The sequence below is a fragment of the Cordyceps javanica genome, chromosome 7 (genome assembly GCF_051103115.1).
Source record: "Cordyceps javanica chromosome 7, complete sequence".
Lineage (NCBI taxonomy): Eukaryota > Fungi > Ascomycota > Sordariomycetes > Hypocreales > Cordycipitaceae > Cordyceps > Cordyceps javanica.
Genome location: NC_139301.1, coordinates 1,044,963 through 1,072,272, shown reverse-complemented (window position 1 = coordinate 1,072,272; position 27,310 = coordinate 1,044,963). Strand labels below are relative to the sequence as shown.

At 52.4% G+C, this 27,310-nt stretch overlaps 6 protein-coding genes across 6 annotated transcripts; 4 read left to right on the top strand and 2 right to left on the bottom strand.

The window, feature by feature from the left end:
• Nucleotides 1-702: 702 nt before the first annotated feature.
• On the bottom strand, nt 703-10,294 carry V2A60_009837 (membrane morphogenesis protein VPS13; the record flags this gene model as incomplete). The annotated part of the gene is made up of 2 exons (XM_083261101.1): nt 703-731; nt 796-10,294. The coding sequence occupies 2 exons, from the start codon at nt 10,292-10,294 to the stop codon at nt 703-705; spliced, it is 9,528 nt and encodes a 3,175-aa protein (XP_083117227.1).
• Nucleotides 10,295-11,993: 1,699 nt separating this feature from the next.
• On the top strand, nt 11,994-12,305 carry V2A60_009836 (uncharacterized protein; the record flags this gene model as incomplete). Its single annotated transcript, XM_083261100.1, has 1 exon — nt 11,994-12,305. One exon carries the CDS (start codon nt 11,994-11,996, stop codon nt 12,303-12,305), a length of 312 nt encoding a protein of 103 aa, XP_083117226.1.
• A 593-nt stretch (nt 12,306-12,898) lies between these two features.
• V2A60_009835 (uncharacterized protein) lies at nt 12,899-14,202 on the top strand (the record flags this gene model as incomplete). The annotated part of the gene is made up of 3 exons (XM_083261099.1): nt 12,899-13,042; nt 13,122-13,252; nt 13,332-14,202. The coding sequence occupies 3 exons, from the start codon at nt 12,899-12,901 to the stop codon at nt 14,200-14,202; spliced, it is 1,146 nt and encodes a 381-aa protein (XP_083117225.1).
• A 560-nt stretch (nt 14,203-14,762) lies between these two features.
• Nucleotides 14,763-17,676, bottom strand: V2A60_009834 (armadillo-type protein; the record flags this gene model as incomplete). The annotated part of the gene is made up of 3 exons (XM_083261098.1): nt 14,763-14,789; nt 14,848-17,418; nt 17,491-17,676. 3 exons carry the CDS (start codon nt 17,674-17,676, stop codon nt 14,763-14,765), a joined length of 2,784 nt encoding a protein of 927 aa, XP_083117224.1.
• A 1,233-nt stretch (nt 17,677-18,909) lies between these two features.
• V2A60_009833 (mRNA splicing protein SPP382) lies at nt 18,910-21,279 on the top strand (the record flags this gene model as incomplete). The annotated part of the gene is made up of 1 exon (XM_083261097.1): nt 18,910-21,279. One exon carries the CDS (start codon nt 18,910-18,912, stop codon nt 21,277-21,279), a length of 2,370 nt encoding a protein of 789 aa, XP_083117223.1.
• Nucleotides 21,280-23,482: 2,203 nt separating this feature from the next.
• Nucleotides 23,483-27,310, top strand: V2A60_009832 (SIT4 phosphatase-associated protein-domain-containing protein; the record flags this gene model as incomplete). The annotated part of the gene is made up of 3 exons (XM_083261096.1): nt 23,483-25,498; nt 25,552-26,196; nt 26,585-27,310. The coding sequence occupies 3 exons, from the start codon at nt 23,483-23,485 to the stop codon at nt 27,308-27,310; spliced, it is 3,387 nt and encodes a 1,128-aa protein (XP_083117222.1).

The following is a 27,310-nucleotide window of genomic DNA, read 5'->3' as shown; positions in this document are numbered from 1 at the left end:
CAGAGAAAAGAGAGAAAAGGCAAGGGAGGGGCAGCCGCCCAGGTCATCGGCCGCTTCCGGCCCAAACGGTCCTTTCCCCTCACTCAGCTCTTCCCTCGCCCCCCGCCGCCCCCGAAGTCATCCCCCACACCATTTCCCCGCGTTTGGCAAGTTGGCAAACGAGCGGCTCAAGAAAGGGCCGCCCGCCCGGGACGTCGTAACATTTTCTTCTCACAGTGTTGTTGACGCGGTTCGTATGTATTGCGACGGTTATTTGTGGGATACCCATGTGCTGTTTCTGGCCCCAATTCTCTTGGCCAGCCACTGCCCTGGGTGCCCAGTATCATTCATGCCTTGTTTGATCTGAAGTGCCACCAACTCGGCGTACCCATGCATCAAATGAAAATGCATGAAGATGCATCGCAAGCATTGACTGCATAATGTACACCTGGCTAGAGATGGATTGAAGATGCATTCTAAGTATACTAGCTGCGAAGCTATCGACTGTAAGCATACTTTTTGTAATCAGCATTCATTGTAATAATATTACCACTATCCCATTCTTCTTTTGTGCAGCATAAACAAGACAAAAATTTACGGTCCTTTGCCCAGCCAAACGAAAAAGCAGTGGCAAGCTGCATCATCAAATTCCCATCAATACCTCCACATACGTTTTCTTCCCAATTCGCATCCTCCGTCATCGTTTCTCAATCGACAGACAGTTCAAGTCGCAAGAATGTTACTCGCCTCCTCTAAACCGACGATTAAACTCCTCCACTGCAACTCCAACCATCTTATACAGAAAGTTTCTCTCACTGCCACCTCCAACTGGAATAAACGGCCCATTAGCACCGCCTCGCAGTATGAGGCTGACACCAGTACGCTCCTTGGCAATGGTTTGGATGTCCTTGAGCGGAATGTCCCACTCGCTCGTAAGGCGCTTCGAGCGGATAAGCAGGATGCGCGCATACGTGACCATAACCACCATGTCTTCGCGGGGGAGCTCAAGATGGCCAATGTATTGCTCATCAAAGTACTTTCCGTTATCGACCTGCTTGAGCCAGTACTGTCCCATGGCTTCACGGGCGCTGAATGGGCGCACGACGCCGTCGTTGGAAATAAAACGTGGGAATCGTGTGCGATCCAGCTCAGTTCCGTCAAAGACCGTCGTGGTGTTGCGGATACCCTCGCTTAAATTACTCGCCATATCCAGCACACCAACGGCCGGTTTTGTCGCGAGACCAAGTACACCCTTGCCGACGCCCTTGAAAAAGCCCAGGGCGCCTTCCTGCTCTGCGCCCTCGAGCGGCTTACGAGCTAAGCCCCCGACACCAGACGCGACACTCGTGAACAGGCTATTCGCACCTGCAGTAACCCCGTATAGCGCATGCTTGGGTCGGTTTCTCGCACGCGTAATGCGTCGACGGTCTTGAAACTGCTTGTCCAGCGATGCTGCTGCCAGGCCTTTGCTAAGGCTGCCGGTGAACTTGGAGAAACTGTCGCTGAAGCCAAACACAGTCTTTTTCGCGAATGACGCAGCACCTTTGGCAATACCAAGTCCGAATTCTTCAGGTTTGTCCGATAGGATGAGTCCTTGGTATGGTTCGTAGAAAATATCCGTAACTCCCGATGAGATGTTGTTGAACAGACCCACCGGGTTGCCCAAGAAATCGGCCGAACCAAGAATTTTGTGAATCTGGTACATGACTTCCTGACTGTAGTGGTTGGAAATATTCTGGATCAGTACTTGCGGTGTGACACGGACGTTGTCCAGCATTAGGGCGTTGAATCGAATTGGCGCATCATTGACATTGCCCAGAGCCATGGTCAAGACATTCAGCACAAACATAAGCGGGTTGCGCGTTGAGGTCTTATCTTCCGCATTGACGCGCTCTGTACGCATGAAGCTTAGATCAACCTGCATTGGTTGAATGTTGAGAACCTCAAAGTAGATGTCCTGTCCAGACTGTATCTGGCGCGGCTCGGGGATATCGAGACTGTCGTCGCAGAGTTTACCTTCTTCATCAACCATGGTCCAGCTTGCGCCCTTGACATTCGAAAAGTCGAGAAGCGCAAAAATAAAATCCTCATCCAGCTCGAGGGTCATCTGCTGCAACAGAACAGACGCATACTTGATGTAAGTAACACCATAGGAGTCATCTTTGACTCTGCTGATCATGGCATGCAGCGACGGGTGAGCGTCGACCTCATTCGCCTTCTTCTGCACCACACTGGGATACAGAACCATGGGGAATATGCCGCCATAGAGCTGGTTATCGATTTGCATCCACTTGACTTCCAAAGCAACAGTTTGAATGACGGGGGAATCGCTGTAGCGAAGTTGAACATCCTTTAGGCTAACGTAAGCCAATTCTTTCAGCTGAGAGTTGATCAGCGACAGGCCGATGCCTGACAATTTGAGCTGAGCACGGAATGTCTCTCCCGTGTCTTGGTCTTTCACTTCGAAACCATCCGTTGCGGTATTTGTCCGCGACAAAGCCTTCGGTTTGTAGACACTTTGGCTAGTGCGGAAGTTGCTGAGGATCAGGGTTTGCGTCGGTCCATCTGCCGCCACGTTGATATCGATAATCTTTTGCTGCCCGGTTGATCCGATGAATTTCATGGGAATTTGGTTGCCGATTTCTGCCAGCTTGACATGACGTTCCTTACCGCCTGCCGCAATAACTAGTTCTCGAAATTTCGCGGCGGGGAAATCCCAGGCATAAGGCATGATGCTTCGTGGTGGAAGCCTGTAGCGAATCGGCTTCCAGCCACTTCTGTCTTCGTCATCATCCTCTTCGACTGTAGGGTTGGCTTGGTAGAACGTGAACTCGCTGTCACTCTCGTTGCGCATAGAGAAAGGCCAGTTCTTTGTTTCCATGCTGAGCTGGATAAACACAGTGGCGTCTTCCATTAAAATCTCAGCACGGATCAGGCGCTGGCGCTGACCAGGCTTTGCAATTTTGATATGTGTGGTGCCAATATCTGCGATATTGAAAGGTGCCGTCCAGTGACTGTCAACACCTGCGTAGCAAAGACTGAGCTGCTTCACGGACCCTTTCTGCATGAAGTGCAGCGGTCGAAGAGCTCCCTGCGCCAGGGTTAGAAACCCAGGCGAGCTGGACTCACGAACATATATTTCTTCCCCGAGTTTGTTTTCGAGCACAAACCGGGGGGAAAGCGTCACAACTCTCGTCATCTTGTATTTTCCCTCGCCAGAATTGACAGTAATGCCTATATGAACCTCCTTATTCTTGGTGGCGGAATTAAGGATCACTTCCGAATTACTACCAATAGCGTCAAAACTCTGTGGTTTGCTCCATTCCGAGTCCCCAAACTTGAGCAGCGCGCGATTGCGATTATCCTCGCTGCTGCCGTAGGAGAACATGAATGGTAGCGCCTTCGCATTTTCGTCGTCATAACGACTGACTAGTGCAGATTGTCCAGCTGCTGTTCGAGCATTTTGCAGGAAGCTCTTTGCTTTGATGTTCAAATCGAGTCCAGATTTGTTTAGAACAACATATGGGCTATAAATGGTAACTTTGAATGCCCCACCGCTCTTAGGAGTCTTGAAGTAGTGTAGACTGAGGTTGAGTGGCAAGCCTTGGTCATCTTTGACAATAAGTTTGGTCTCTTTGCGAAAGTCGTCGCTTCTTCCGGGGTTGATAATGGAAAAATCGCTTGCTTTAAAGACCGTGTCTTGCATATCGATGCTCAGAAGCAGCAAATGCGAAAGTTCGACAACGTGTACCGGGCTAACGCCTCCTTTGCGCAGGAAGTTGGACCAATCCTTCTTTGTATTCTTGTCATAGATTCTGTATTTGAAATCATATGGCAGCAAATTCTCAATGGTGACGGGGGCAGACAGCTTGATCCTCATATAGGGATACGTCCGGGTCATAGGGTTAGACTTGCTGAACTCTGCGTGGACTTGGAAGTAGAAAGGATCGCCATTGTCACCTTTGCAAACAAGTTGCTTCGTCGGCCTGTCCAACAAATCGCGCCACCATAATTTGTCGGTGCTCCATTGGTACCCGAAGCCACCGTCAGGACGGACCAACGCGATCTTTTTGTACACAGCGCCAACAGGGACGGGTCGCGACTCGCCTGGCGCAATCTTCTCAATCTTCTGAAGCTGATCCTCTTGCGTATCATAGACGCCGAGTTCGACAGGAATCTGAGTTGCATTCTCAACAACTAAAGGTGAGCGCAGAGTCACATATTTGACGTTGTCATCGCCGAGGGTCACCTCAACACAGAGTCTATGGAGTACACCATCGGCTTTCGGTCGGAGTCCATACAAGAACTCTCCCTCTCTGTTCAGCAGTACGTTCTTCACAGGGTCGAATCCGCTAGCTTCCAGCTGGATTATGGCGCTATTCTGATTTGCTTCAGTCAAGAGATTTTCGCGCATCTTCTCCCAGTGTTCAAAACTCCACGGGCCTTCCTGACCGTCATCTAAGCGCAAGGTGATCGGTTCCTCGCTGATAGGGCTCTTCGACTCTAGCGAAACACCAAAACCGGTATAGTTACGAATCTTGTAGGGAGCTTCTGTTCCGCGTGGTTTCCCAAGCACGTCTTGCTCTGTTGTAAGGAAATTCAACGATTTAGACGCAAGAGCAATTGTCGCAGTAGTGACCGTGATGTCGAAAGTCTTCTTGGAGGTGACGTCGATAGAGAGAAGCCCTGACTTGGGGTTACGTGCGACGCCCAGGCCCACTTGCCAAGGTTCGAGAAGCGGCTCCCAGCTAGACTTGGAGAAATTATAGACATTGGAGTACATGTCAATAGCGGCTTCGGCTTTGAGGCTTGACGACCAGTTCTCGGCCGTGGCGGTGAAGTCTTTGATGCCAATATCGAGAATTGGCAGCTCGTGTAAGTCACCAATCAAAACAATGCGAACGCCTTCAACAGTCGTAGACAACTCTTCGCGTCGAATGACACTCCTGCTCGCAGTCTGGGTCGTTTTGCTGGTCTTCGCCGCTGTTGTTTTTGTAGCTTTGGTCTTGACCATGGTGGAGGTGCGACCGCTAGACGCTCTCTGGCTCAAACCCGCCTTACGGAGCTTTCGGGCTTTCTGCTCAGCAGCGGTCTCTTCAGGTTCTTTTGAGTCAGCGCCTGACAGCTCACTCGCTTTGCCGAGAATTTGGAGCGCAAGAAGGATGTCTCGTAATGATAGACGCAAGATAAGAGGCTCGATTTGTAAGTGAATGTTTGTCAGCTCCTGTTGAGAGCTGTCCATGTTGAGCTGGATAGAGAAGTCATCAATGATGCGTAATCTTGATGTCTCAAACTTGTCCATGCGGCAAAGGAACATGCCTATCTGTGAAACTTGAAAAGTAAGGGCATGCTGCTTCGATAACAGAACCTGTCTGATGCCAAGAACAATAGCTTCAGAACTAGAAGTGACTGGGTTAGCGATGAGAATAACTTGCGCATCCACCAAATTGACACGGAATGCCATATTTATGGTTGGCTTTTTGGCTTCCGCCGACGGGCTGTTGTTCTCGGCTGTAGCTGTGTGTCTGGACGTGATCGATGTAGAAATTTGAGACTCGGAGCCCGTTCGAGTGAGTTGTGCCGAGTCCCTATCGGATCCATCAACGGTCTCTCCAACACTCTCATCATCCATAGGGCTAGAGTCATCAACCATTAGGCCTTCGGAAGCAAACTTCTGTATCGCGAAGAGATAGTCCAAGGCAAAGATAACCCGGGGACTGTCAATAGTTGCCATCGCGATTAGATTTCTCTCTCTGCCACCCGACATAGTAACACTGGCCATCAATTGCTGTGCTTCTTTACTGTTGGATGTCATAATGCGGCGGAACTTGTTTGAGTCGCGCGGACGGGTGTCGAAAATGGAAAACGACTGTATCAAGAGCTCCGCTTCGAGCGATCCATCAGAGAGCATTCGTGTTTTGACCTTTGTGTCGTCTAGAGAAAATCGCGAAAGACTTGACGCGGATAGATCGCCTAGTGGTTCGTCTTCCTCCGGGGCCAAAATCAGTTCAAGCCCAATGGTGTTGACTTTAAATACAAGATCTAAAGTAGTCCAGGCATTCTCAATCGATGAAAGTTCTGGTGACAGATCCACTAATGGTTTGTCGGACTCATCATTTTCCGTTGATGAAGCGTTTCTAGCACGCTGGAGAGTGCCTTCGTCCACCATCTTTGCAGCTTCTTCCTCTGCGTCATCACCTTCACCTGAAAAGGCTGCTGGAACCGCTCTAGATATCTCCATCAAAAACCGTAGCTGATGTTGCGTAAGTCGAAGTTTGATGTCGGAGACTGAGCCCTCTACTTCTGTATCGGGCCGTTTGACGCCAAGCTTGTGTTCTGCATGAGTTATATTGAAACCGAGGTCGACTTGATCGATCATCTCCAGCTCTTCAACTCTGTCGTCAGAATAGTTGAACTCGGAAGTGAGTCGAATATTTCTGATACCTGCAGATAATTTCATGGCAATATCTGCGTCGGCGCTATCATCGATAGGGGCAAACTTGTTTTGAGCATAAATCTCACCAAGATAGGCTGTGATGACGTCTCTCTTAGCTTTACCGGGAAGAACGACTCGAGGAAAGACAACGATGGGTGTGTTGACCACGACATCGAAATGAATCTTGCTAGGGCTTTGTTGAATCTGATTGGCGCGGTTCATGGCTGCTTGGCGAGCGGCATTGTAAAGGGCCTGCATTTTACCAAACTTGACAAGGAAGTCGATGATTTTCCTGAAAGGCTCTTCAAGAAAATTCACCTTCACCGAACCAGCTCTCAAAAAAATGGAACTATCATAGCCGGGGTATACTTTGGTATTCGAGGGATCGAAAGTCTCATATCTAAAGTCGGCTAAATCGTCCCCTTGAATGGTTACCAGCTTACGGAGACTCGAGTCCTCAGAGACGCCCTGATTGACATCATCGAGAAGTTGCAAGTCTCCAAGCTTAGCAGATATGCGCATCGTCTTGCCGCGGAGGAAGATTCCGACGTCCGCCTTGTTAAAGGAGAGCGTCGCGAGTCGGATCCCGTCATTATTGAGGATCAACCGAATAGCCTTGAGGTCAACTTTGACGCGAATAGAGCCAGCAGCAGCATTCCTGTTGGCCTCGGTTAACTGCTCTTCTCCATCTGATGAATCTTCATCCGAGTCTGGTGCGGGGATTTGATTGGTTTCCGGTTCTTCATCAGGATTTGTAAACGTTATCAAGATGAAATCTAGGAGTGTAAGGAGTGTCTTCCTTGTTACGATCAGGTTGATAGTTGACACTGATGTTGTGATGTTGGTTTCGATTCCTTCATACACAGGCATGAATTCTGGCGATTCCTTCTTGACTCTAACAAACTTGACATTCACAAGACTGCGACCGGCTTGTAGATCTTCGCTGTCTCCGGACGAGACTATTGACTTGAATTCTGCCGATGGATTATCCACAAAGTCATCCACGGTCACCGCACCGAGAGACACTTCGGCAGCCATGTCGTATTGCCTCGTGTAGAAGGCCAAATCGAAACGTTCAGCAACCAGCTCTACAAGCAAAGTATCTGGCTTCTTTCTCTCAGGGTCGCTTCGAAACAGAGAACCCTTAAGGGTGTCGACTTTGAAATCAAATTGAAAGATTCGTTGTTGGATTTTCAAATGCTCATTGGCCGTACCATCAGAGGCATCTTCGAAATCATCGTCTCCATCGTCGTCGATGTCGCCCAGTACTACCGCAGTATGCGGTTGTAAGACATCTAGGGCAGATGAGAGGCGCCTTTGTCGTATCGTTTTTCGGCGAGATCTATTGGATACTGAGCTGATAGCTCGCGGACGTGATGGGGGTACCTCTTGGGGCTGCGGTGTTTCATCACCCAGTTTCGGGATCGCGACGTCAATAATCCGCATCAAGTTTTTGTACTTGGAGTCGGAAACCGTCGCGTGTAGGAGAGGTAGGTGGCCTGATACCTTGAGCTTGGTGAGATTGGGTGCCTTTGGTATGATTGATGTAGCTACCACAAAATCAACGTTGATCTGCTCCACGACATGAAATTGTGATCCACCTTGTGTAAGGTGCTGCTTTGTCTCTTGAATAGAAGGGCCGATGAGCACTTGAGTCGACGTAAGTTTGACAAGAAACCTGTCGTACATAGCAGACTCCAAGCGTTTGAAGTCCTCGTCGTTGTAAGATTGCCTTTGCTTAGACTGTATCTCTTTCAATGTGCTGTTATCAACCAATTCACTATTGACGTGAATATGACCAGCATCAACAATCAAACATGTCGAGTCAGGTGTAGTAATGCTGACAGGCACGATAATTAAAGGTGCCTGCAAATCAAGCTCGGCATTGATTGTCTTGTGCTCTTCAAGGGCAAATTCAAGACCAGCTCGCGTTTGCTCTCTGAGGCCCTCGACGGTAGCACCAGCGGATTCCATAAGAGCAGTGATAGACTCCAGATGTCGTTCCGGTGGTCTAAAGAAATCGACGATACCAATGACAACGTTTGGGTTCCAGACAATTTCGAGGGGTTTGAGTTTTCCGACGACGGCAATATCGCCCTCTCTTTCAAGGGGGTTCTTTTCCACCTCAAAAGAGAAGAAGGGCTCGTCTTCCAAGGATTCTAGCTCGAGAAAAGATAGCCTTTTTCGTCGTTCTGTAGACGGAGCATCTTTGACACGAACAATTTCGGGGTATAAACTATCAGCAGTGGTGCCGTCGTTGACCCGCAAGCCGCCAAGGCTTACATTCAACAAAGTCGAATCGGTTCTTTGCAAAGCCTTTGCTTTGAACACATCAAAGTGAAGACTAAGGAGGTCCACGGGTTTGTTATTCGCGTTCTTCTTTAGTGTGAAGCTACCCGTGCTAAGAGAGGCTTCCAAGCAGAGTTTGATAGCTTCCCTTGGCAAATCGACAGATTCGGCGATTGCCGTCTTTTCGTCCCAATCAATCATGTCGTAAAGCTCTTTCCGCTGCTCTTCCGTCATCTGGGTGTTTTCTTCGTTTTCTTGAATGTTGCCCTCGGGTTTTGATCCCCACATCCAAGAGAGCCAGCCCGTCTGCTCCTGCTGTTGGGGCTTCTTAAGAGCCGCAGCATCTTCCTTCTTGAGCTGATTTCTTGCCAGTGACCGCCAAAATCTCAAATCTTCGTAATCAAGTTTCCATTCCAGCTTCGACATATCTTCGTTTTCTTCGGGACTGAGTGGCTGCTGCTGTTTCTTTTTCTTGAATAGCTCAATATAGCGTATTCGATCATCGCGGCGTTCTCTGAAGTAGTCCCATGACCATTTGCGATTTCTTTCGTGAATTTTGCCCAGGACAGCATTACCAGCGAATTGAAACCATGCTCGGGGATCCTGCTTGACAGACACACCTTTGGGCTTCAGTGCCTTGTATTCTTGGTGGCGGATGAAGTAATGAAACAGGTCCACCATCATCAGTGCATCGCGATATTGGTCGTCGTCCAGAACCAAGCCAATCTCTTCGAACAATAGATTTGCCTTGAACTTTGGGACTCGCACATCGCCGCTCTTATCGAGTTCAATTTTTGCTTGTCCGTTGACGGGCCGCAGAATGTATTGGTGGTTTCCATAGACTGCTTCTGCTTTGCCAACCATTTTACGGAATTGCGCAAGCATTTGGTCGCGAGGAATACTCTCTAGGTCTTGGTCGGCATACAAGCTGGTATCAGTATTCCAATACACGGCGAGAGCGCCGAGGGTAGCCAGTTTGTGGGTGACATGGGACGAATCCTGAATAAAGGTCGGTTTCCACTGGCCATCGGTGCTGATAGCACTGAACTCTTCGAGCGTGAGTCCCAAGGCGAAAGGATGGCCCGGTGCGGAGATGGAATCCTCGTATCGTACATGGATGTTCTTGACCGTGACTTGAAGGTTGTCGACAATTTTCGTGACCAGACTTTGCGTAAAACTCTGGTTCTTCTGTTGCTCCTCTGCACTCATGCCCTCACGGTTGCGTTCTTTGAGTAATTCGGCGCTGTCGAGCTTCTCCATCTTGACACGCTGGCGGCGGCTTTCCTCCTCGTCCTCGTCGTGCTCGGCCTCCTCCTTGGGGCTGGCGAGCAGGTAGACATCCTCTATGAAGACTTTGACGGGAGCGCCGCGGATATTGGACCAGGGAATGACGAGGGTCAGTTCGCCGAGGTGGCCATGGACGACATTGATGGGAAGCTTGAGCTGGTCGAGTGCCTCACGGCGTAACTCGAGATTGCGCAGCTTGACATCGCCGGACCAGATACCTACCTTGAGCTGTGTGGGGTCAAAGTTCTTGACGTACATGCCCAGGAATCGGTTCAGCAGGCCAGCAACGAGCCCTTCCAACATGGTGACCGATTTTCAGCCGTAACCCGGGCCGGGAGATTGGCGGCGGATTGTATAGTATATTTTGGTTCGTGGTAGGATCGAGGTGGCTAGTATTCCGGCATTTGATAGCGGTATGCGAGTTCTCTAGAACATTGGTGTCGTCGTAAAGCGATGAGGCAACGAATGCTGTTGGGCCGCGGTCAATAGCAGTCGGTGGAGGGGCGGCTTGAATGTGCCGACGGACGTTGACCACTCAGCCAACGACAAAGTAAAGAAAGACGACCTACAATGAAGGCAACTATAACAATGCAGAGACGAAGAGATGAACGCAATGCAACTAGCACAATGGGCGGCACGGATTGTAGAAGCACGCCTGTGCAAGCAGTGGTCGCAGTTGAGATGGGAACAACGGTGGCGGAGAGGAGAGCGCCAGGTCGGGCCGGGCAGCTGGCAATGACGTGTGTGATGGTTAGCACCTTGGACGGGTAGGTACTCTCAGGCGCAAAAAAGGGCAGCAATGGGGCCCGCGACCAGGTTTGAGAGGCAGCCTATGGACGTATTGCAGGGGCGGGGGCAGCGTCGATTAATTGCTAGGCACACTGAGTTTACCTCTACACATCCACTAATTTGCTGCAGCGAGTGACATGGGGTTTTAAGTAGTCCTCTCGATTAGCACTGTTTCGTGCCTGAATGAACCCCTCCAAAGTCCAGGCCGTTGTTCATCCATGACGTTGAATTGTCAAACGCCTAGGCAGATGGTTGTGGCTGCGTGTGGCTGCTGTGGCTGCTGCTGTGGCTATAAAAGTCACGTGCGGTCGCGTTGGGTATAGGGTAGGACATGTTTTGACGCAAGCAACAACGACCAAGGAAATGGATGCGTGACAAGTAGAGATGTTGAGTGGTGCCGGGTGCTGGTATTTGAACTGCGGTCTTTGCTGGAATTTCGATTTTGGTTTTCTCTCATTTCCAATGTTGCGATGCTAATTTTTGACTACCTGAAGAGAGGTTGGTCCAACCGCAGGTTAGGCAGCGCTTGTTCGAGATATCCGTGGAATCCAGGGTGTTAGTTGGCTCAACTGGAAGGCAGAAAAAAGAAAGCGCGACAAAATTCAGTCAGCGAGAAAGGACATTGAACACACTGACCGAAAACGTATTACTTACTACTTAGGTGAATTGTGTCCATATGGGCAGGTTTGCTATCTATTGGTTTCGAAAAGCAGATGGCCCGGCCATGGCCATGTACCAACGACACTCTTACCCCCAGCAGCCAGGGGCCGCCATATACTCACAATACTTTGGCAATCAAGTCTCCGATTCTCGTCCGAAGAAGACTTAACCACGCTCCGCACCCTCATTTTACTCAGACTCTTGATATATCGGACACACCACACGCCGTGCTGCCTCAAGTCTCTCCCTTGTGCTGACAGCCAACTGCCGCAAGAACGACGTAACCAATCACATGTTCGCCTGCGTCCAGTGCCGCCACCTACCTTCCAGCCCCAGCTTCATGGCGCCGCCTACCGACGCAGCATCGACAACGCAACGGCCTGCATAACTCCATAGCTTGACTCATAGGCTCTCCGGGGTCCGCCTGCGAAGCTAGGCTGCACCAGTAGGCGAGCAGTCTAGGTATCTCTGGCAGCCAAGAAGGTCCTGAGCAACTGCCGCGCCGGGAATCCCATATACGAAGGGGTGCATCATCCCCGTCATCGCCCCTACCATGCCCCCCGCCAAAGACCCTGCACCTAGACACACCCCGCTTGCCCAGGCAAAGGACCGGGACTATGACCGGGGCCGAGACAATGACAGGTCGACTTCGTCGTCCTCGTCGTCGGCAGCGGTGTCGGCCGCCGTGATAGCGTCCCCGCCCACGGAGAATGAGGGCACGAGTCCGCCACGGCAGAAACGATGGGCCACCAAGACCCGGACAGGCTGTATTACCTGCCGGTATGTCATCTCCTCCTCCCCCGTCTTCCCCGGAGGGGGGCGGTGCACCGGCGCGCCGTTGCACCGGCGCCCCATCGGCCACTAGGCGCGGCCGGCATGCGCCTGTACCACTGCTGACACTGCATGGCCGCCAGCATTCGTCGCGTCAAGTGCGACGAAGCCAAGCCAATGTGCAATCGATGCATGACCTCAGGACGCATGTGTGACGGCTATAAGAACCCGCCTAGAAAGGCTACAAAGCAGAGCGCATCAACTGCAACGCATGCCCTGATAGAGCCACGGGCTAGCGGAAACGAAGAGACCCAAGCGGTTTACTTGACAAACTCCAGGTCGCGCCCTGGTGTTATCAACCATGATTGCTCAGTTCAGCTAATACCGCCAGACTGGGATTTGGTGGAAGCGTTTCATTATTGTCTGTCAATCTGTCACCTCTCATTTGTCAAAACCGGCTATGCTGCTTAAATAAATTGACCCTGGACGCTAACATGATCGACGGCTGTTGCAGATTATCGAACCATACTTCCAAGTTTAATGTCAAACCAGCTGGACGAAAGCAACACTGCGTTCATGCCTACCGCAGGGAACCTTGGCTGCAAGACAAGCTTCGTGACATTTGTCTTTAGTAACCGAATAGCAGATGCCGCCAAAAACAGAGGGACGCCGCGAAGCCCAGAAGACATGCCGAACGACCAGTACCTGTGGACGGCGTTTCATAGCTCTATGAGTACCTTGCTCGGGGTGATCAACGAACGGCTATCTAGTCCAGACGGCGCAGTCAACGATTCTGTATTTGTAAGAATAGTGGACATGCTGAGCATTGATGTAAGATACAAATCCATCTCAATTAAGCAGCGATTGACACATACTGCATGACACGACATGTATACTGACTCTGATACAGCTTACCTTACTGGGAAGCACCTGGCAGGCCCACCTTCATGGTTATGGCGCTCTGTATAAAATGCGCGGCGGCTATAAAAGACTTTCCAAGGTCGTCACAAATTTTGACTATCAATTCCAATACGTTTACGTGTATGCTTGCTCCCAAGAATGCGCCCAACAGTATACGGTACAGAAACCAAAAAGCAACTAACCACGACCGGGGCGGCAGACTCCACGTACTGGCGAGCACGACCACGCCGGCCGCGCAACTGCTGACAATCTTTGACGATCTCACGCCCGACGAGATACATCACGTATTCACCTTTACATTGTACTCCGATGTCCCGTGCTCCAGCCACGTGTTTGCGGACTTGATCCGCATCAACCGCCTGCGCGCGCTCGTCGCCGCTGGCGTCTCGGTCAACGGCTTCGTGCGCCCCGCGGCCCGGCAAATTTACAAGCACATTGCCGAGTTCTCCATCAATGACTGGGAGGAGCCCTACGGCGTCCCAGACAAGCCGGAGGCGCGCCTGCTCTGCCGCCTCTTTCAGCTGGCCGTGCTGCTCTATGGTCTGCTCGCGCTCCCGCCGCTGAGCCCTGCCGCGAGCGGGCCGGGGCCGGGCAAGCCGTCGAGCCTGCCCTCGCCCGAGATGTCTGGTGCCGAGGCGGGCCAACACGCACCTGGCCTGCAGGATCAGGACCAGGATGAGGAGGATGAGGAGGAGGATGAGGAAGAGGAGGAGGGGGAGGAGGAAGAAAAGAAGGAGGGAGGGGCTTCCGGCGACGAGGACGCGACTTCACCACCCGCCGTTGCGACGCTCCGCGCCGAGATCCTGACGCTGATCCGAGAGGTCCTGCCACTCATCGAAAAGCGTCCCAACAGTGTCAGCTGGCCACTCGCAGTGGTCGGCGTCACGCTCACCGACGAGAAAGACGCAGGGGAGCGCGAGTTTGTCGCGCAGATACTGCAGCGCATCTCGACGCATCGCGATGCGTATTACGGGCCGACGCTGTGCCTGCGCAAACTACAAACATTTTGGGCGTCTGGTAAGACGGGCTGGGAGGACTGCTACGACGAGGCATGCGCGGTTCTCGCTTGATAATGATCAGCGAAACCCATGAGGCATGAACACCTGCGTTCAATTTATCTTCTTCTTTCTCTTCAGATATAATGCACATATTACGACAGTCGGGCCCAGGCCAAATTTATGCAGGCACTTTTGCTCGAATAATCTTGACGCGCACATTGTGGAAAACAAGATTGGTCCTTTTATTTAGCTTGAAGATCATGTTATCATGCATTAAGACATATCTCATCTAGCCGACTATTCAACCCATAAAAAGCATATATGAAAACATCAAGGTATCAAATGCAAGCAGTCTCACCACGAGCCACCATTTTCTCGTGCGTCACACAGATTAGGGGACCTTGCTCTGTTATGAAGACGCAAAAAAGAGCCGGACCACTGAAGCAATACACGCTCAATCGAGTACAACTTTCGCACATTAACGATAGGGGGTATGATGCGTCCAACGCCTTGAAATGCATCCAAAAGAAACCATTACCATATTCGTAGCTTTGTCGTCGTCGTCCTGTCTCTCCGCATAGGCAATGCTGCATTGTCATTATCCGTAAACCCAGGGCGGTCCATGGTACTACTTATGGGCGAGCGAAGCCTTGCTTAGCCTGCAACATCTTGTGTTAGTACTCATAATAGGATCCGCGCAACCTCATGCTACCATACCTTCATCTGCTCAATGCGAGCTTTCAGTTGGCTTGTCACCTCAGCAGCACGCCGCCAACTTTCACCACCACCAGCCGGCTGTGGAAGAGATGACACAGGCCGTTCTCTTCTTGGGGGAGCCGCAGAATCGGCACTTTCCTCTCTAGGGGGATTAGATGTGCGATAGCCACGGGCTGGTGAGCCGCGTCCCGAGGACGTTCCGCTTCCATACCGCATTTCAGGGCTGATTTTGCTCCTGGGATACAACATTTCGCCATTCTCCTTTTCCTCCGACATGCTGCTAGCGAAACTTGCCCTATTGTAACCACCGGAAACAGAGCCGGAATCATGGAAAATGCCGACATCATCGCGAATGGGAGAAGTAATAGTGGGGCTGATAACACCAGAGCCACCGCCGATGGTCTCAGCTTTGCTCAATGCCCTCTTCAGGCGCTCGAGCTCACGTCTTAGTCTATCATTGACACCTTCGGTTGCCTCGGCATCACTTCTGGCTCGAACAAGCTGCGTTTCTTTGGCCTTGATACTCAAGACATCGCGCGTGTGATCTTCAATCAGTCCAGCGTTCTGATTCTTGAGCTCTTGGATCTCAGACAAAAATTTGCTTCTTTCCTGCCTCATGTCGTCGACTTGTCGTGTGAGCCTCTCATTGGCCGCCCGAAGTTCCTCCAGTTCGGCCCGCTCGAGAGCGCTAAAACCGCTCACAGGAGGAGGCGAGTCTGGGGGAGGCATTGCCGGAGCCGCAGCTGGCTTGGCGAGTGAGCGTCCAGCCAGGCCACGAGATGCTCCAATGCGAGGCTGGGGTGGTGCTGCAACAGGCTCATCATCAGAGGGCATGATAGGTGGGCCCGCTGCAGGCCTACGAGGAGAGGCGGCGCCAGGCGTTGCCAATGTCCGTTTCTGAGGTGCCTTTAGGCCACCCAAACCTGATGATTTGGGCATACCGAGTTTACTTCCAGGGCCGGCAGGCTTTGTAGGTGCTTGAGCCGGCATAGCGGGTGACTCTGCCGTTGGCATAGCAGGCGCAGCCTTCTTGGCGATGGGACGTTTGCCTGCAACGGGCTTCTTGGCTCCGCCTGGGGCAGCCTTCGGCACGGGCTTGGGCTTGGGCTTCTCCTTTGCCTTGACTTCTGCGCTCGCGAAGAATTCCTTCACCTTGGTCTTTCTGATGTCATCCAACCCTTCAATAAGCGGCGTCATGGCTCGCTCGCCAATAATCTTCATGATGGTTCCTAGAATTTCGGCCCCACCATCACGCAGGACAGGAGTCGACTCGGCAAGGAGCTTCTTTCCGGACTCGCAAACCGCAGTAATTTCGGGCTTGGTGGGTACATCTCGAGTAGTGCACAGACATCGAATGAGAAACTTCATGGTGCCTTCCTTCACTTGGGGATTCTTGTTGCCAAGAGCAGTCGTGATGTCTTCCATGCAGTCCGAAAAGCTAGAAGAAGAAAATACTGCGTCAAGTGCAGCGCCTAATGCATCGGAAACAGTCTGCTTCTTCTCCTTCAGGCGCTCCATAATAGGCTGCATGACCACGGCACGATATTTGGCATAACCTTGACGAAGACCCTTGGCAAGAAGCTCGATGCAGAGCGCTGCTTGTGTAACGACAGCGACATTAGCATCTTTCATGCATTTTGCGAGGCCGCGGTTGACTTCTCCAAAGTCAGTTTCCTTGATACGAGGAACATTGAGAGCTTCGTAGAGACCGTCAACGGCCTCCTTGCGGTCTTTCCATTTTGATGAAGCTAGCAGATCAGTAAAGTTGGGAGGAATTTTCTTGCTGATGTCAACAGGTTCAGCCAAAGCAAAGGCGTCGAGTTCTTCACCACCGTCTGGCTCATCACCACCCTCATCATATTCGTCACCCCCTGCCTCGGGTGCGGCCTCAACAATGTCTTGCTGGGAGCGTAGAAGACGCTCTTGCTTAGGGGGCGGTTCCGCTTTAACCTTTTCGAATTGGGCCTCAAGGTCCGTTTGCTGCGTAGGTTTCAATTCGCCCCAGAACAACGGTTTCATAGCCTCACGCAGCCATCTGTACAATTCGACAGTAAGATTTGTAGCCTCGGCGCGAACGTTCTTGTCCGCAGCACCAAAAGCTTTCGGCAGCGCTTTGAGTATGGGTTTCGGGTCGACGATCTTGCAACCGTAGTTGTGGACAATTTGTGTAAGAGCGTTAAGGGTTGCGGCCACATTCTTTGGCGTTTTGTGAGCCAGTCCAGGAAGAATATCTTCGATCACTGGGCCAGCGACATCCAATTCCACATAAAGCAGGAGCGCTTCGACTGCATTTTGCTTTGTTGCTGCCCTTGAACTTGAAAGGCACTTTTCAACTATTGGAGTGACTGTGTGATTGCGCGTGCGGAGGCCAGCATCTCGTCCTGCGTATTTTAGAAAGGCGCAGAGGGCAATTACACCTTCTTGCTGTGAGACAACGTTGGCGTCTAGAACCGCCGACTTCCAGAGACCGACATCACTCAAGAACGGGCGAAAAAATGGATCGGACTCGTCGGGGGTAAGGGCAAATTGCTTAGCAGCCTCTTCGTACGCTCCTTTTCGAACTTTCCACACCTGCGCACGATTTTGTCAATCACGGATCCTTTACCATCGAACAAGCCAAAGCCAAAGTGTCTGTGTATGTACCTTATGAGTGAAGCGATCGGGCAAGGGAATCGTGCTGTAGTCCTCCTCTTCAGCCATTATAGCGGTAGGGGGGTTGCTTGCGATGCGAAGATCGGCAGGTCGACGAGATACCCGGCGAGTTCTGGGCGTTGAGTAAGGGCCTGATGTAGTTCCTAACTTCACGATTAGATGTTTGAGCTTCTTCATGGCGATTCAACAGAAATGCGAGGCTAGTCTGGTACAGATATTCCAGAATGCGTGCCGAGGAAGGGCGACGAGGCATACCTTAGTAACAAAAGCCGCTTGACCCAGTAGCAAAGGAGACGCTAATTCTTGCAAGTGTGACGAAAAGAAAGCGAAATGTGGTTGTCGTAGGCAAGCGGCGCTTTCCAAGCAAGCAGAATTGTATGTAGGCGGTTCGCAGTCAAGGACCCCCTGGGTAGGAAAGTAGTGGAAGCAGCGAGGGGCACCAAAAAAGAACAGGGGACACTTTTGCCGCTTAGAGCTAGCACAGCGCAAATTCTTGCTGCAAAGAATATAAAGAACAGCGGTCAAAAGGAAAGAGGCAGAGTAAAAAGCTGACCAAGTTTGCGCTCGTGTAGTCGGGGAGAGACAAATCTCTACGTGTAGATGAAGTCAACAAGCGCCGTCACCTGATTGACCGCCGTCCGAATAGTGTGGGTTACCTAATCTGTGCCCAAGGTACAAGGTACAAGCGAGCGCCGAACCAGGGTGTGCAATCTGTATCGCGTGTCGCAATGCTATGAGATCATGGGATAAACAAAGATGTACTGCTTTTCGGCAATTTTTTGCTCTTCCATTTTCTGTAGAATTCATACTACACTGATATTTTCTTAAATAACATGTCGCTACCGACAGTTGATGCCCAACGCAGGTGCTGTAAGAACTGATTGTTTACAGGTGGCGTCGGGTACCTGGCTAATAAGGATTACCGGGGTAACGGCGCAATAAGAGCCCCTCAATGCATGAATGCGTGCAGTAAAGAGAGTGTGGGACTTTGTCGTAGAGTCTTCTGAAAGTCCGACAATATCAAGTTGTCGTATTCAAGGTGATTTGTGCGTTTCTCTTTTCTTTTCGCCTTTCCTCAAGATCTTCACAAGAACTGCTACTTAGTAGATTTCGGGTTTTCTTTACAGCGGTGTACGCATACAAGGTCCGTAGTCACCCACCTCGGCCCCTCCACGGGGCCCTGAAAGTTGTCATTTCGCAGCGGGGTGACGCAGGGAAACAAGCAACACAACGGTCACGTGCCGATAAGGACAGCTGCCTAAAATTATCGACAGCCTCAATTGCTTATCGCCTGTGTCCTTCCCAGCTGTCGCGATGCCTCGCAAGGGCGAAGACCGTCACCCATGATTACCGATGGCGTGAATCCGACAACAAAGCATTTAAAATCCGAGTTTCTGAGCTCTTACAGTCATGGACAGCTCCTCGGGGTCTTTTTTTGATCCTTCTCGAATGTCCAAAGCGGCGGCTCAACAATACTCTTCGTCCGATTCGGACTCTGATGACGAGCGCCTTCTGCCCGGCGAGGACCATGATGATTTTGGTGAATTCAATCCTCGGAAGCGACGGCGACTGGGGGGGAACAACAAGGAACGCGCCGCGCTCGGTATATTTGGCTCCGACAGCGACGATGCTCGGCCAGCCTCGAAGTGGAAGCGAAAGACACTACGAAACAAGGCCATGAGCTTCGTTTCAACGACGGAGGACAAGTCAAGCATCCAGCGCAGCGATAATGACTCCGAGGACGCTCAACCAGTGCTAGGCAGTACCATGCAAGTCGGCGAGACCGAAGACGAAAGTGACGAGGAACCATCTGCTGGGGTTGGCCTTGGGTTTCGTCAGCACAGAGCATGGAAACCACCCGGCGCAGACGATCATGATGATGAAGAGGATGAGAAAGAAGAGCAAGGCAGCCGGCCCAGCTTCGCCACCAATTTTCAGGGTGGCGGAATCTTAGGAGTTGGCTTCGTTCCCTCTTCCGCGACCGAGCCTGTGCTGAAGGAACCGCAAGCGAACGTCAGCCAGCAGCCACCACAGAATAGGCCACAACCAAGTGCCTTTGGGCCAAAAGCAAAGGGCAAAATCAACGCCAAGTCATTCGGCGCCCGGATGATGGCGAAGATGGGATATGTTGAAGGCAAGGGCCTTGGCAAGGAAGGCCAGGGACGAAACCTCATCATAGAAGCGAATCTTCGACCGCAAGGCGTTGGTCTAGGAGCCGTCCAAGAAAAGTCGGAGCAAGAAAAGAAGGAGGAGAAAAGGCAGGCAGAACTGCGTGGAGAAACGATTATCGACTCGGACGAGGAGGAGAAGAAACGGAAGGCTAGGACCAGAGCGCGAAGAAAGGGCCTCACAACAGCGACCAGCAGCGGCGGCAGCACTCCTAGGCGACAGAAGACAAAATATCTCACTGCCGACCAGATCCGTACTGCAGCGCCTGGCATGCACATTCCCGAAGCATTTGCCCCGATCCTCGACATGACTGGCCCTGGAAGTCGGATGTTGACATCTACGAGCGGAATTATGACACCAACATCTGGAGAAGCCGAATCCAAGGAAATGGTTGAATCCAGAAAGCTTGTTAAACGAGCCCAAGCGGATTTGATGGCGTTTACTGAAGAATGGAGAAGCCTCGAGGAGCGCAAGAAGTGGATTGATCTTGAACTTGCAGAGAGAGAAAGAGAAGTTGACGAGCTTAGTGCCGATCTCGCTCGACTCAAGGTGTTTTCCACGTTGGTCATAAGCCGAATCACTGTAGCTACAACTTTTGAAGCGGTCATGACAGCACTTGGCGAGGAGAAGGACGTGCAATCAGCTGTGCCCGAGATGGCGGATATCATTGTTGCTGCCATACATCCTTTCTTCAAGGACTGGGATCCTCTGACTGAACCCAGCAGGTTTACGTTGGAGCTCAAGGGACTGGCCGGCGTTCTCATGGGCAAGAAAACAGAAAATAGCGCCGTCAGCAGGAACCGCAGTGCATTCCCGGACGACCAAGGCGTGTACAGAAGACACAAGAAAGCGACCACGGCTTATGAGACGCTCATGTACAACAGCTGGCTACCGCAGATGCTCGCCGCTATCCGCAGTTGGGATGCCTTTACGCCCGGGCCGCTGTTAGAAGTGATGGAGAGCTGGAAGGAGCTTCTCCCGCCTTTCGTGCGCGCGCAGGCCATGGAGAATATTGCACGCAAGCTAGAAACGACGCTGTCCGACTGGAACCCCCGTGTAAAGAAGCAGAGTCACCATCTGCCTCACATGTGGCTCTTTCCGTGGCTGCCACATCTGCCGGCCTATCATCTGGAGCCGCGCGGAACAGGTCTCGTGTCAGACGTGCGGCGCAAGTTCCGGCACCTGATCGACGCGTGGGACTACGCACGCGGGGTCGTCCCTGGGCTGACGCAGTGGGAGGCCGTACTCGGAGCTCAGTGGCGACCGCTCATCATCGCCCACGTGCTGCCTGCGATGGGCCGGCACCTCCAACGCCACTTTCGCGTCGACCCCGCCGATCAAGCGCCTTATTTACCCGCGCTTTCGGGCGCGCTTCGCTGGCGTGATATTTTGGGCGATGCCGTCCTCGCCGAGGTGCTGGCGCAGCACGTCTTCCCGATGTGGCACAGTAAGCTGCAGGAGTGGCTGGCTCTCGACGAGGTCAACCTGAGCGAGGTCGCTGACTGGTATGCCTGGTGGCGCGGCGTGCTTCTCAAGGATATTGCGGGTGCTTCAAAGAGCGTGGGCATGGAGCTGGACCGCGGCTTACGGATACTGAACATGGTGTGCTGATGGCTGAGAGCGCTGTATACATTGACGATGATACCAAGGCATGACGAGCTGAACAGCGAGCTTTGTTTAATTCATATTATTTTTACCTTTACTCTCTGGAAACGACTTTGCGTGTATGCCTGCATATCTGTGTGTGTGTGTGTGTGTGTAATGCATATGACAAGAAGTGACTACATGCAGTCGTAATCATTAACTTTTCCGGAGCACCTCGGACATAACATCATCCCCACCTTGGATAGATGGACAATGCCGGGGTGAAACTTCGGTGCAGCACAGAGGGCATTTTGTCTGGCACCGAATATTATTGGTGCCAGAGCCCGGGCATCACATTGAATGCGGGTTGCGTGTGCGTATGTGGTGATGATGGTGACGGGAGCTGCTCGCAGTGGAACAGGATTGGTGTGACGTACTCGGGGCAGGGGACTCGTTTGCGGGGGGTGCGTTTGTTGTTGGTGTTTTTACATTTATAGGAGATGAAATGGAGAATGGGGGAAGGGGTTGGTGGGCTGAGCAAATGTACTGACCTTATTTTCATACGATGCCAAGCCCGGTCATTTTAACAGACTACAGATTACCGGTAACTAGAGAAACGCGGGATGGGAATGAATTTCAAATTAGAGGTAGCACGGGAGGCTAAAAATAAAAAAAACCGTGCGGTTGAGAGAGTTGACAGAGCACGAAAGTGTTTCGTGTGGCTCGCTCGGATGGGCGCTTGCAATGCCACGTGCGAGATGGGGAGGAAGAGTTTAATGCCGACTGAGAAGTACAAACCTGACAGATAAGTAGGTTGAAAGGAAAGAAGACGGATTAATTTTTTTCTCCTTCTTTTCTTTATCATGTCTTTTTTTTTTAAAGGAAGGAGTCGAGCAATACCGGAAGATGACATGGGGAAGCAGACAGACGCCGACACTGCTGTTGATACAATGCCTCCAGGTACCTCCCTGGAAGCATGTCCGAATAATTCCTAATGGGAATGAGGCTAATAAGTATAAGTAGGTAGGTAGGTAGGCGGCACAGATTCAGCACAGGCCTTGTGGGCGCCACGCTGTGCCTGGTTTTAGCGCAGGACACCCACTGCAAAACCCACTGTAAGCCCCGTTGAAAGGGCCATGACTTGGATGCCCCCGAAGCCAAGCTCTCCGAGGATGGATGGCAGCACGGCTACTTGGCTGCTTGCCATCTTGCTTACTTGCTTGCTTGCTTGGGTACCGCTGTCCGCCTTGGCCGGGCCTGGACAGGTGGGTATTCTTCGGTAAACCCACTGTATTTGCAATCCAAGGCAAGGTTCCGAGGTACCAAGGCACCTATTAGGTACTAACTGAGTACTTAGATGCTCAGCTAGGTACCAACCTAATGTAGGCGACAAGGGGGTGGTTTCTGACATGCCCTAAATAGCATTGTGTATTTACCAAATAATCTCAGGCATGTTATAACGATTGGAAGTTCGTAGAGCATGTATCAAAATCATCACTTTTGAGAGGGCAGCCCATATAAGCCACATGCTAACAATATGTCGGAATACATTAACAAGTCAGAGGCCCTCTTGGAAAATACCTCTCTCCCGGTACATGCCTGTTTACTTCCCTTGAAAGTAGGTACCTACCCTAATACTGCGTAGTTACAGCACCTTTAGCGCCTGTCACCCTTCTGCCACTTCTTCTTGCGCTTTGCCCTCTTGGTGTAGCACTACTACAGTGGGTGTACTCACGTCCTCCTCCCCCATCTATCCGTACCCGTCCCCACGACGTGCCATCACATTTCCCTCGCCTTTGCCATTCTCACTCTCTCCTCCTAGCAATACGCCTGACGCACGCGACACTCCATCTCGTCGCGCGGCCGTAACCATATCTTGTCAGCCCTGCATCCGACCCGGCCGCTATCCACGATTTCCGGCAATGATTTTGCGAGCTTAACTGACGCCGCCGCCTTGTCCAGTGCCTTGCCGTCATCCCTGCTTGCACCCCTTTGGACCCAATCAGCCGCGCCACCACCACCACCACCACCACCACCATTACCGCCCCTCGAGCCGGATGAACCCTCAGCCTGTGTCGTATCGTCTCCCCTGATATCGCATCTGCCAGCACCATCAGCAGTAGTCCTTCCTTTACTCGCTCACCAACTTCTGCTTCCGCCCGAACCCCCTTCGCCGGCGCTCGCTCCAGCTTGCCCCGGCGCTGCTGACCCCCCATAGCGAACCATCACCATGTTTTGGAGATTTGGCGGCTACGCCAACATCTCCACCATTGATACCATCCTTGACAAGACCGACTTCACTCTCGAGGAGCTGCTCGACGAGACCGATCTCATCCAGGAGCTTAAGCAGCACAACTCCAAGCTCATTGAGTATCTCCGCGAGGATGCCATCCTGAAGCGTCTGCTCGAATATGTCGTCGCCCCCAGGCTCGAGTCCTTCCAAGCGAACCAGGACAACGAGGATGACCTGCGCGGAAGGAATCGCCTCATGACCTTTTCGCGACCGCGCGCTTCCTCGCGCAACACCGACTCGGCTGCGCACGACGAACAAGAACAAGAAAAGAGGCGCAACCGCTACGCCCTCGTCGCCTGCGAGATTTTGAGCTCCGACACCTGGTCCATCTACGAATCTCTCACCGACAACAAGCAGCTGATCAGGACCTTCTGGGGCTTTTTATCCCGTCCCGCCCCGCTCGATCCTCTGCAAGCCAGCTACTTCACCAAGGTCAACGAGTCGCTCTTCGAGAAGAAGACCGAGGACATGATTGACCTCCTCAGAAACCTCCCCGACGCCGTCCCCGACATGCTGCGACATGTCGAGTGCCCCATGGTTATGGACCTGCTCCTCAAAATTATCGCCATGGACCGTACCGAAGGTGGCCATGGCATTGTCGAGTGGCTCTACTCAAAGGATATCATCTCCACGCTTCTTTCCTTCATTAGCCCCGAGCACTCCTGGGTCGTCCAGACCGCCGCCGGTGACTTTATCAAAGCCATCATTACTATTTCCGCCAACGCATCACAGAACGAACAGCAGTGCATCGGACCCAACGAGCTCACCCGTCAGCTTGTTTCCAAAGAATGCGTCCAGCAGCTCATTGGATACATGCTCCACGGCGGCAACCCCCTCACTGTCGGTGTTGGCATCATCATTGAAGTCATTCGCAAAAACAACTCCGACTACGACCCAGATGTGCTTGCCGAGGCTGAAAACGAGCCCTCCAGCCGTGATCCCATCTATCTCGGTACCCTCCTCCGCCTTTTTGCTGACAATGTGCCCAACTTCATGAGCCTGATAATGGAGGGCCCTGCGCAGGCTAATGGTCTGGCTTCCACCTTTGGTGAAAAATTAGAACCGTTGGGATTCGACCGCTTTAAGACTTGCGAACTTATGGCAGAGCTTCTACACTGCAGCAATATGGGTCTCCTCAACGAGGGCGGATCTGAGCAACTCATTGCTGCGCGCGATTTGGAGCGTCAGCGTATGAGGGATGCTGGTCTGCTGTTCTCTGCGCACGAGGAAGAGACCTCAAGCGAACATTTGACCATGCGCCAGGGCATGCCCGGCGAAGGCAGACGTCTCGAGGTCACGAACCCTAATGAGGATGGCTTCGAAGAAGTAGACGCCGCGACCGAAGAAGCCCAACGGCAAGAAAAACCAAGCATTGTAGAGCTGAGAGAAGATGATGAATTCGTTGACGAGCCTCTGACATCCCCCAAGCTGGATGCAACTCAAGTCACGGAACCGCAGTATGAAAATCCTGAGCTCGTCGTTGCACCTCTGTCGCCCAGCAAGACACTATCCGCCGAGCTTACCAAACCGGAAAACTCGTCCACAAGCTCCAAACCGGATGTCCCCGCCGTCGCTGAGGACCTCGCGACGAAAGATGACGAGGAGACCAACGCAGAAGAGGCTGCAGCAGCTGTGGATAGCATGACTAGAGACGCCGGTAAACTTGATGTCGCTTCTCCCAGTGACGGCATGTCTCTGGTTCGAGAACTTTCGCCACACCCCGAAGATACCCCCGCGCCACTGTTCTCTGCACCATCAGCCCCCGAGCCGCCAACTGATCATGACGGACTTTCTTGGGACGACATGAAGCAAGGCGTTGAGCCATCCGAAATCATCATCGCCCATGTTCCCGAGGCGCCTACTGCCCCAGAATTAGACATGCCCGGCGAGCCAGTTGTTGGAGACTACCTGAAGCAGCAGTTTGTTGAGCACCGTGTTGTTCCCGCTATCTTGGTAAGCTTACTATCTACCGTCTTCGTTGCCTTGCCATTGCTGACATCCTGTAGTCATTCTTCTTTAAATACCCATGGAATAATTTTTTGCATAACGTTGTCTACGACGTCGTCCAGCAAGTATTTAACGGCCCCATGGATCGAGGCTACAACCCTACTTTGGCTGTATCTCTCTTTGAAGCCGCTGACATCACCACTGCCATCATTGAAGGCCAGCAAGCCAGTGACGAGTCCCAGGCCAAGACCAAGACCCGTATGGGCTACATGGGGCATCTCACATTGATTGCTGAGGAGGTGGTCAAGTTCACCGAGAGGCATCCACCGGAACTGCTCTCTGAGACTGTCTTGGACAAGGTGATGAGCGCAGGATGGATCAACTACGTCGAGGGTGCGCTCGCGGAAACTCGCGAACGGGATAATGCTATTCTTGGCGGAGTCAGACCCGAGGTTGCACTTGGCCACCGTGCGAGTATCGGCCCTGGCGGCATCGGCGGCCTCACTGGCTTGAGCAACACGCCTGCAGGCGCCACGGCGCTAGCAGAAGCGGGCTTGAATGGCGGCATGGAACTCAGCGACAATAACGGGGGCGGCATCGGACCGTTTGCGATTAGCGGAGGCACATTAATATCTGGGTTTGGAAGCAGCAGTGACGAGGATGACGATGACGGGGAAGCCGAGGACGAGGACGTCAACACAGAGGTAAGTGACGAGCCGGCTCGAGACAGAGACACCACAGTTCCAGGGACAGCGGGCGAGTCTAGCGGCCCCAACATCTTTCTTAAAAATGGGGTGCCACATATGCGGGGATATTTTGGCGATAGGCCTCTCAGTTTGGATGATGACGATGATGACGAAGAGATGGAATTATGAGCCTATAGACATGAACAGGCAAGAGCTCCCAATCGGACTGGCTATGGCTTCTGCACTCCCGCACAAGTTGTCAAGATGGATCAAGGAGGCCGCTTTTTTGTACAAATATGGATAGAATATGGGGGATACTCAATACCGCAGCTTGAACGGATCTGTGTTGCTTTGTCCGCCTAGTCAAGGCTTTGCTTGGTGCTGGCTGCTAACGAGGATTCTTTAGTTTCGCTCCTACGCTGAACAAGGCGGCTCTCTCGAGCCACCCTCAATACTGCCGCCACCGCCTCCTCCTCCGCCATTGAACATTCCGCCCTCGCGGGCGCGGTTGCAGCTCGCGGCGAGGCTGGCCATGCATCAGAAGAGCAGCCAAGATAACGCAGCCTTTGGCGGCTCATACAATGGCTTTGACGACGAGGAAGATGACGATGACGACAACGACGGACGCAACGCGACGGATCCCTTTGCGGACGTCGACGATGATGACCTTGACGACGACGACATGGACGAAGACGAGCCCCACAGGGGCGGCCGCGGCGCGTGGTGGCGCGGCGTGGTGAGTCGGGCGCCTGGCGGCACCGGCGACGACGACTCGGATGACGAGGAGTTTGGCGACTTTGCCATGGCTGAGGATGAAAAAGGTGGCAGCGATAGTGGTGGCAAGGCAGCCGAAGACGACGAGACGACACCGGACAGGGTGCTTCTGAAGCCGCTGGCCGTAAATCCCGTCAAGGAGGCTGCACGCGGCCTCAGCGGGCTCTGGCCGTTTGGCTCCCGGGCGGAAGCCACAACGTCGGACAAGGCCAAGCCAAACGACGACGATGAGGGTGAAGTCGTCGTCGCCTCCGCGGCGGAAGGGAACCGCAGCACGGGTCCTGTCGAGGCTAAGGAGGGCATTCGTCGCACGAGCATTGAAGAGGTGGACGATGACGAGGTGCTCAATTTCAAGTGA